We start from the raw sequence: 10,332 nt of genomic DNA, 5'->3' as shown, positions 1-10,332 counted from the left end.
TCACCATTTCCTGATAGGCTGATTTACGTCACTGTAGTTAATTGCTGCCTTGTACCGATTGGCTAATTTTGATTACAACCTGTGCGCCTGTGCCCAGTGATTGGTTGACCGCAATACTCCTGAGGGTACATTTATGCGTATTTGTGAGCGTTGGAAAGTTCAGTTCTTTTTTTTTTGTCATCGAGTCATCCACGCGGTCTTCAACGCGTGTTTGGCACGCTAGTATGATGGCCGATGATTTCCGCAGTGACATAGTAGAGCAGGCCGAGAGTACCGAGGTAACGTAATGTTTCGTTTATGTCCCGTTTGGTCCGCCACTTTTGTGTGTGCTTGTTTCCCACCTGTTTATTCGTCTGAGCAGGCTTCTGTGGAGGTGAGGCGGTATGGGGTGCTTCGTTCCGTGCTGCGGGGGCTCTTCTGGCCCTTTGGCATCGTGGTACGTGCAGACGAATGACCGATAATGGCATGCCTACTATGCATACTTGCATACTTTTTTTTTTAGTTGCTTGAGCATTAATGTTACTTTTGCACGCACGTTTCTAATTTGCATTACGATAGTATGCTGACTTTGCACCCCTTCGCTCAATTTATTTTTCGAAGAAGTCTATTTCGTTTCCACTTCACGAGGTCTATGCAGGCGAGGTTTCTTCATCACGTGACAAGGATCTTTCATCTTTCTTTCACTAAATTTACCAACATCTCTTGTTTGTTGAATTATGATAAAGCAACCTTTGATTTTTATTTCATTTGGCTAAATAAAACCATTAGAACATCACTAATTATATTGCTTTAAATTTATACATCTATATATGTGTCTTTGCAGGTTCATGCGTATCATGGCTTTTGGTGGGTGCTGGGCTTCAGGCACCCCAAGCAGCAGCAGCAGCAGGATCTTCCCAGTCCGCGTCAGTGCCGCAGCGTTCGCAAGCGCCTTCACCCGATCACGCGCCTGCTGCTCAACATCTTGCCCAGCTGGCTGCATGGTGCACTGGGCTACCCGAAGTCCACTGATATTGGCTGCTCCCTTGCTCCAGGTATCTAAAAAATATTCAGCTCTGTATAATTTCGCAGGGCAAAATGAGATCTCTTATTGTTAACTTGACACATTTTGGAATGGCTCCAATTTTTTAAGGTAAAAACAATAACTGGCTTGTTCCCATTGAGTGGAAATTTCAAACCTGATCTTTTTCTCAGATTTACCTGCCCACCGATTCACATAATTCACCCTTGGAATTGAGTATCTACAAATGTTTTAATGCACACTTGAAGAAATGTGTGCAGATTGCAGATATACAGCACGATTCAAGAAGCTTTGATTCTAAATCAAACTTATTCCTGACAGAAATAAGAGTCTCTCCCACAAAACCTTGTGGGAAGGGCAGCAAGAGGAAACAGGATGACTTGGAGGATGAGGATGAGGAGGACCACCACTGGGTGGACGCCCTCACGCATGAGCTCGTTGATGAAGACCCAGAGAAAGATCCAGACTATGAGGTTTGTCTTTATTGTTTGACTAATTTGGGTGATATACCTCAACCACCATTTTAGGAGGCGCCGTTTCAGAGATGAGGTTTGATTGTGTCGCGTAAATGCCCGTTGATCAACATCGATGTTGTTGGTCGTTGACATTTCTCCAGCCTAGTTCTGTCGAGGCAGACAGTGAAGAGTTGTGCTCTCACAACAGCACGGAGAGCGACATTGAAGTGCATGACGATTTGGTCATTATTGAAGATGTGGAAACGGTGAGATTATCAATTGACATGTTGGTAACTTGAAGTGCAGTTTCAGTTGAACACTACCCTAATGCTTTTTTTTTTTCCCCTTCCCTATTTTGAACTTTTAGGGTGTTCAGCAGCACTCGCCTTAATGTTCTCGCCCTGGCCCGCTTTAACATGTTTTGTATATTAGTGTAATTTTCTAAGTCACAATAAAAGTTATTTGAATTTATCATTGGCTTGATGTAGTTGATTTCTTTATTGTACCCCCAAATGAAAGGGTTGACAATCTCCCAAAACATTGGCTGCAATGCTTGCTTGCACTTTAATCCATGAAGGTCGTAAACTTGGCTGATATTTTCCTCATTCTTCATTTCATGAGCCAGTCCCATCTGTCCTGCATAAACTGCTGTGTGCGTGGTCCGCCACTAGGTGGCAGTGAACTCTTTAGTTTATCCCAACAGATGCCGCAAATGGTCTCCATGAGCAGCTTTGAATCTAGTTTACAGTAAATCTTGCACATGCAGTGTGATCTGAATAAAAAAAAAATATAGCTTTAAATTGTGTTTTATGGAACTGATTTTACCTCTGCTGTATTTTGACATTCGAATGTCACTGATACTGTATGGCTCTCCAATTATCAACATATTCAGATGTATCTGCGGGGGTCTCCTGTGGCGAGCTGTATTTACAGTGAGTGAGTAGGTGGAAGGATTAGTATAAGGGCTCGGCGAACATCTTGACGTTGGAGGCTGCGTTACTATGCGTACTGGAGATGAATCGTCATCCCAGAGTTTCTTCTGTACACTCGAGCTATACCGGAGAGGTCAGAAGAAGCTTCTGATCTGCTTTAATCCAGCATGCTTAATGGGGAACTCTGCGCAATATTTCAAGTTCCGCTTTGCTCGGGAGTGTGACTAAGCTTAAGAAATTAGCAGCTCCTTAGCACATTTAACCCCAAGAGGGTTTTTTTTTTTTAAAGGCAAAAGTTCTTTTCCACCCCATCCTCCTATCCTATGGCTTAACAATCTGCTGCACAACAACAATCCCATAAGCAATATATACCTATATTCCAGAACTTGTTACGATTTACCGAAGTATATTTGCACCAGAGTTGAACTTAACCTCGGGCTATTGAAACCGGCAACTTTTTGACTCTTCAGTCTTCACAGATGTTTTCTTCTGAGGTTGAGGTATAAAGGGAGCTGTCGCCCTCCCCCAAGTGGCATAATGTAGTGTGTGCGAAATCCAGCAAAGGCACGGAGTAACCTCAGGGGGCCCTCTGGAACTGTCAGAAGCCGTTTCAAGGTTAGCCTGCTCCGTTGAGGCACTCGCTGACCTCCATCTTTGCTGTTTGTAGCCAGCTGGAGGCCACTTTCTAACGCCAAACTTTTGTTGTTCTTTTTCTTCCTAAGAGCTTTTTTAAACTGCAAGGTGACAACAGCAGCGTCTGGTGGCGGGGCTGTAAATGGAATGCTTGGCCTCAGGTAAGACATTAAGGAGAGCCAGTTTGCCGTGTTTTGAAAAAGATGCAGAGTGATTTAGTTTGGAGGTAGCGGGAATGGGGCACCTTGAAGAAAAGATTAATTCGCTCATTCATTCACTCACTCACAGTATACGTGCAGTTGCACCACGAGAACTTGCTGCCAACCTGAATGAATGACAGCAGGTGCCGACTTTTAGCCCAAGGCTAATATCTGCAACATGTGACACTTTATCATCAGCCAGCAGAAGAACTCTTAACTCACCCCTGTACGAGTGCGCATGCACATGCACGCTTGACTTCACAGCCCGCCTCCTCAAAGCTCGTTCAGCGTGTGTCGCTTTACCTCCAGCCTGATTACCAGCTGGCCCTGCACATCCGGAGCATCCATCATTTTCTGGAGTCGAGGGGGGGAAAAAAAAGGCATGCCATAGTCTATTTTGCTCTCTCCCATTGGAGTTGAGTCTATAAAGTTAAGCCCTACTGTGGTTTTTCGAGATAATAGTTTACGTTTGTCCGTTGTTTTTTTTTTTTCTAGTATTTGGGGCAAGTGATGTATGATGGCAATGACTGCAGGTTCCCTTCACGATAGTTTGGCACATAGGAGGCAATTCTTCAAAAAGGGGCTTTAAAAGCTGTTTAACCATTTGAAGTTCATGGTCTAACTATAATAGCGACTTTTCACCAAACCACAATACTTTGCTTTACTAATGTCTTAGCTTAATGCTAACACACGATGCAAAACACCATAGCGACACTTTGAATTCACAGAAAGTGAGCGACTCTCGCAAACTTCGTTTTTATGCTTGCCCCCCCCCCCCCCCCCCCGTAAATCTATTTGCACATTTATGATTCTATGACCGTTAACGACACGCCGGGGAGGCCGGGGAGGCGGCTGCGAACAAGGACACCGTGAGATTTTAAATGTTTATTTATAAGTGAGAAGCAACTTTTATTAGACGTGTTTGTACGATTTAAGGCTGTGCTGGCAGCGGTTTAATAGAGCAATCTGCTCCACATGATTGATTAAACGTCTGTCTTGACATGAGGTGAAGCAGCATGTGGCTTAATTTAGCAAAAGGCTATTTTTGCCCACCTTGATCCAATTCGTTTGCAATACTCTTGGAAATATTAATAGTAAAGGAAAGTTAATCATGGATTTATTAAAACATGCAAAATTGGACTAGCTGCTTTTGTTATCGTAATGTTTTAAACCCAGAGGAGAAGGCTTGTTGTTGCAATTAAGGCCACTGCAAATGATAGACGTAGGGCAACAAATGCAAACGCAAGGCAATAAAGGAAGAAAAGAATACATCAAATTGGGTGAGTCGCATAAAAGTAATGCTGATTATTAAATGATTCTCAAGGCAATCTTTTCTCTTGTCATCTCACTGTTTGAAATTTGAATCTGTGAATAGTCAAGCTAATGAAAGTGCAGGTTCACCTCCGCACTTCCCGACCTTTATCATCCTCCTGAATTTTCATTGCTCAGCGCTTTTTCAGGCCAAACATTGACTCTATCGGCTGACTTAACACATTTGTTTGACCTGTTCCGAGAGCTCTCATCTTCTTTCAAGGGAACAGGTAAGCTAGCCCTTGCATGATCCCCAGCTAAGTGCTGCTAAGCAACCAGTCTTTTTAGGGTGGAGGCCTCATTTTAGTTTAGTATATTATTTTTTTGGGCTCAGACAGATTTGCATCTTTCATCTTGTTTCATCACATGACACCCTCATTAGCATGCAGCAAATTACCTCTGCCAAGCAGGAAAGCGCAACGGCGCCGTTGTTGTGATTGTCTTCTGTTTGCCAGATGAGGCAAAAGCTATTTTCACAATACTGACATTTTTTGGTGCCGCTCCAACTAAAAAGGTGGCGAGGCAAGAGAAATGTATTTGCTGTTTTCCGCGCCTTGCAAAAATTGCACGCTAAATCGACTCAGTTTGAAATGTTATTGCCTCACCCCGAGGAAAACCATCAAAAATATTTACTGACTATTTCACTGCTACCCAAAACCTTATTGTTGATCTTTTTTAATTTGATTTCTCCTCTCTATATTTCCAAAGACATATTTTCATCACAGCAGAGTGTTTTTAGGGCAATTTGAGATGATTAGCCTCGTCCTAAAATCCTCCGCAAGTTACAGCATCCGCCCTCTCGCTCTAATTACCAGCTGTCTAATTAGCGTCCATGTTACGTCTGTTTATTGCTCCAGAGAAGTTTTTGCTTGTCGGGCTGTTGATGTTGTTTGCTTGCTTTTGCTACACAATGTAGGCCAGACACATGAAAGGATTGGCGGATGTGATTTTTAAGACTCACAAGACAACCGGCGCATCGGCCGGATGTTTTCCAGGTTCTTTTGGGATGTGGTTTTCTCTGTTGTCTTAACTCCAGCTATTCATTTTGTAATGCTCGGTTGCCCCGCAGCTCTGCGTCATCTGCGACTTTCTGTCAACGGGCCAACTGTTAAATGAGTGTGAGCAGCAGTAGAGGCGATGTTAGTTCTTTGATTTCTAATGTTGCAATTTTCCTGGTTTGGAAAGGACCCAAATTTGACACCGAACAGACAAAACGCATCATTATGACCTGAGCAAGTGTTTTTTTTCTATAGCCTTGTGACATTAAACATGATTTTGGTAATATTGTATTGGGCAGCTAGTTCAATTTCCTGTTCTTTGGTTGTGATCCTTTTTTTTTTTTCTTTTAAATCACTTTTGTGGTGGTTTAAAAAGCGGGGAAAAAAGCCAAAAAAATACATCCCCTATCAAAGCTTATGCATAAGAAAGTTGATATTCAATTTACCATTTTTTTTTTATTTTGGACCACATCCAGTCAAATTCCAGACTTGCATATTTCAAATGCCCAGTGGCAGTATTTCCATCTTTTCACCCAGCAGTGCTTGTTCAGCTAAAATCAAAGGTGCATTCCATTTAAGGCAATTCATCTTTATTTATAAAAGTGCCGGCTCGCGGCTAAGCATTAAACTGTCACCATCATTCAGGTCAAGTTTGAAGTCAATATTATTTATATAGCTCCGATTCACAATAGAAGCTACTTGAAGACGTTACTTAGACATGAAAGAGAACCGAACGGCTTTAGCATGAGCAGATACAAGGAAAAAAATTCCCTGTGAGAAAGAAATCTCAAGCAGAACCCTAACTCTACTCTTGAAACGGCATCTTTGTCTATAAATTGTTCATTATTTGCCAAGCTTCTGCGAGTTCACGTCCAATCTTATCTCGAGTCACTATCTCAGAACTGTCCGGTTTGATGGTAGAAATGGTTCAGGGCAATCCATAACTGTTGTGTAGCTCATTTGGTTCACACATCCACTGGCGATCGGCAGGCAAACAGGAAATGAAACAGAGAGGCTGCGAGGATGACGGCGAGGTGGTCATATCTTGCGGCGGGCCGGCAAGGAGAACATTTCCGCCGTTGTCACATTTCCTACGGGTGTCTGGAGATGTTTATTAACTTTTCATTTTGGCGACACTGACTGTGTGCTCTGGCTTCTTCAGCGGCGCTGTGATCGATTCAAGCGAGCTAGGCCGCAGAGAATGCGTTGTGTGTGTGTGTGTGTGTGTGTGTGGGGGGGGGTCCGAACAAGAGCTTCAGCCAGGCTTTGTTGTGTTTATCATTTGGAGTTGACTCAGGAAAAAAGAAGCTTGTTTGGGCCCTGTGAGGACTCCTCAAAATTGACCCATGGTGAGCAATACAGCACTTTGCGGCTCTATTGATTGAGCTTAGCTGGCTGAGGCGTTAGCTTTATCCCAACGTCCTTACATTGGATAACAAAGAGCACTGACCTCCGCAACGGGTTTAACATGCGTCGGTTGCTAAATGGATGACGTCTGCGGCACCTTCTCAAGGTTTTTAATTTTTCCCTCAAATTTCTTTTTTTTCTTGCCCAACTCAAGATCAGTGACGTTAATATTTGTCAACTGTGGGCATGTTTGAGACTTTTTAGTGATTCAGGGCTAAATAAATAAATTTGACTTGAGTAGATGTGACACAGGCCGAAGCATCTCAACAAAAATGTTCAATACAAATTTCTGTGATATTAACAGCCTGTCAAATGTGGAAAATCCTTAACGAGGCTTGGTTTCACATCACTGCTTCTACATACACAACGCCAAATCCAATCAACACTGATTTGACAGTAATATGTTGGAACAATATTTTTTTAAATCATTCATCCAAGCAGTGCTTTTTGGCAGGTTCTCACCCTAATCTACGACGACTCACCTATCATAAAATATTCCGGAATAAAATATCACCTAACTACTGCAGACAGGACGATGTAAAAAATGAAATGGAAAAATGAGCAAACCCACGCAGAAGATGAGGTAAAAATAGTGAGGAGAGTAGCCCGGAGCACCGCTGCGAAAGGGAAGACAATAGATTTTTGTCTTGCTCAAATGTATTCAGGCACCAAACAATGCTTACTCCCACAAAATGTGCAACGGGATGTGGATAAATGCAGGGAATTTAAATTGTAATCCAACGACCCCAAAAAAATGACAGTCAGGGCCGGAGCTACGTGGTGGCCTTGCCACTCTCCGGCCACCCCCACATTTCGGTGAAGATTTTGAATTGCTCTCAATCATAGACCACTCATCATTTTCCACTTTGTAATCCTGCCCTCACATGCCCCCCCCCCTGCCCAAGCCCATGTCCCTCGGGCCTCCTGACATTTGGTTGGGATGTTTGTGCATCGCAGGCCATGGCCAGCTTAACTGGAGCGGCCACCCATCCTAATCGGCTCTCCTGGCCCGCGCTGTAAACGAGCTTACAGAAAAGTGGAGCAGTGGTCAGCCAAAAACAAAAAAAGATATTTGGGGATTGGTGCTTTGTGTTACGGAGATGCTGGGCTGAACTGAATAGTTTCCTAATGTGCATATAAATAAAGAAGCCCTGGATGTATCATTTGCGGCGCTGCATTGTGTTGTTAATCTTATGGAAGAATTTAAGCCGAGCCATTCCAATTTCTCCCTGTCACCGGGGCCACATACAAGTCTTGCTTTTGTGTGCAAGTTATTGCTTTTTATTGTATAGCGCTACCTCCAAGGTCTAAAGTCCCAAAACTCATAACATTTTGGATTTTTTTTTTTTTTTTTTTTAAATGTACGATTTTTGTGTAGTATCATTCTTTCCCTCAAGAACAGGGGAGGGCAAACATTAGCTTACAAGGGCCACATTTGATTTTTAAAATGGATAGATGGGTCATTTGTAGTTGATGTTAAACAAATATTTTTTGAAATAAAATGGATTATTTTTCAATGTACAATGATCATTTTTCAATTAAATAATTGTTCTTCTCTTTCTAGCTTTTTAACTGATATTTGAACACAGGCATACATTATATTCTTTATCCTCTGCGAAGAACAACTGATATGTCTGTATTATACTGCCTCCAAGTCACATACACACACAAGGAGTAGCAGAATGTCCACTGAATTGAAGCAACATTAGATTGTTTACATTCTAATTCATGTCACCATTGTATATTTTCAATAATGTAGCCGTTTAAAAAAAAAAGTTCTTTAAAGGAATGCTTAAAAACGCTTCCTAATCCACCCACAGCGCTCTCCTCAGCCCCCATCCGGATACAACGTGGGAGGCTATTATATGCACTCTCATCTGATAACACACAAGCTCATCATAGAATAAGAGTAGCCCATAAGTGTTATCAAAGCCCGCAATGAAGTGAGGGAGATGATTTATCTCCTCGCCGCATGTGAGCCTGCAGCATATTGCACATGTCAAAAAAGGAGACAAAATGCTTCTTTAGTTCAAAGTGTATCTTGTCCCCAATATAAACAAAATCTCCGTTGAGGCATTTTTAGGGTAAATTATTGTACCGATGATATTTTCTTTTGGATGAGCTTTTCTTCCACTCTGAATGGCAAACAGGAATCCTGACGAACAGTTTGCATGCTCCATCTGTGTGTTTACGTGCAATAGCGCAAATGAACATCCAATTTACTGACTGCGTGTCATGCTTGACCTCACCCCCCCGGATAGCACCAAAATAAAACCGCAAAAGAAAATGTAGGCTTTTTTTTTCCCCCTTCCTCGTAAGTCCTCACAAGCTTTTATAAGCTTTACAGTATGGACGTCACACATTGATGTATTTTTCTGACACGGAGCTGGAATTGACAAGAGCTTAGCCGTTACTGCTGCTGACACTAAGCAATTTGGAGTCACTCCCTCTGTGCTAGCGGTGCACAAAGGTGGAAATGAGTCGCAGCGGAGCAGCATCAGCACCGCTCGCTTAATCCTGCCCTCAATGCCTCGTGGCCGCGTCGTCTTTAGTTACCCCTGACAGCCTCAAACTGAAACTGTGATCACGTTTTCCACACTAGCTTGCCCAGTCAAGTGAATGTTCCCCCCCCCCCCCCCCCCCCCATCCTTCAGGGGGTCATCAGTAGCCGACCCTGCTGTTGTTTTGGTTTCTCAGTGGAACCAACGATCCGTTTGTTGAGACGGAGGAGGCATTGAGAGATGGAGTGGATTTGAAATTGTATTAGGACAAGAAGTGGATTAATCAAAGCCACCGCTGGGTGACAACTTGGCCAACTTGGTCATTTGCTTTTGATTCCTGCTAGGCAGATCAATACGACACCTTTTGTTCCCGCTAATGTCTCCAACTAAAGCACTAACTGAAATACTCAGTAGGATAATCCATTTGATTTAAATATTACATCAATATGACTATAAATTGACTCTTGTCTCCTCGTAAGAATCTGAGTCATTATAAAAATAGGGCAGAAGTTTGCAAAAGAATTGACATTGATGGGAAGGACCAAAAGGATTTTTGTCAACGCATCCACACAACACACATGTAAAGGTCACCAAGACCTTGAATCCCAAAAATGAGCCAAAAATAAAATCAATACTTCCATCCCGTAAGAGCAGTAGTTAAATATACATCCGCTTCATTCCCAGCAGAGAGCAGCTTAAAGTGGCACATGTCCCAAACGCATTCTTAGGAGGATAACACAAAGCCCACCTAAAGCCAACCTACTGCGGCCAGTCAAAGTAGCGGGGCGCACGCTCGCTCACTCGCTCGCCCCGCCCCTGCCCTGTCGCTATGGGCAGCACATCCAGCGCTTGGCTGCCCTTGCAAACGCTCATT

General features: G+C 43.0%; 1 protein-coding gene across 1 annotated transcript; it reads left to right on the top strand.

Moving 5' to 3' along the window:
* Positions 1–119: 119 nt before the first annotated feature.
* On the top strand, positions 120–1,947 carry org (oogenesis-related gene). Its single transcript, XM_085928183.1, has 6 exons — positions 120–278; positions 362–436; positions 824–1,034; positions 1,343–1,494; positions 1,638–1,742; positions 1,844–1,947. The coding sequence occupies exons 1-6, from the start codon at positions 225–227 to the stop codon at positions 1,865–1,867; spliced, it is 621 nt and encodes a 206-aa protein (XP_085784309.1). The 5' UTR covers positions 120–224; the 3' UTR covers positions 1,868–1,947.
* The last annotated feature ends 8,385 nt before the right edge of the window (positions 1,948–10,332 follow it).

This window comes from Syngnathus leptorhynchus, chromosome 13 (genome assembly GCF_054491065.1).
Source record: "Syngnathus leptorhynchus isolate UIUO chromosome 13, UIUO_Slep, whole genome shotgun sequence".
Classification (NCBI taxonomy): Eukaryota; Metazoa; Chordata; class Actinopteri; order Syngnathiformes; family Syngnathidae; genus Syngnathus; species Syngnathus leptorhynchus.
Note: the sequence above shows the minus strand (reverse complement) of the source record. Positions and strands in the feature narration are given on the sequence as shown.

Bases quoted from the DNA above. Each gene is read 5' to 3' on its own strand.
- org (XM_085928183.1), top strand. From the start codon at position 225: ATGATGGCCGATGATTTCCGCAGTGACATAGTAGAGCAGGCCGAGAGT. The intron at 437-823 runs GTACGTGCAGAC...GTGTCTTTGCAG, and splicing joins TCTGGCCCTTTGGCATCGTG to GTTCATGCGTATCATGGCTT. The intron at 1,495-1,637 runs GTTTGTCTTTAT...ACATTTCTCCAG, and splicing joins AGAAAGATCCAGACTATGAG to CCTAGTTCTGTCGAGGCAGA.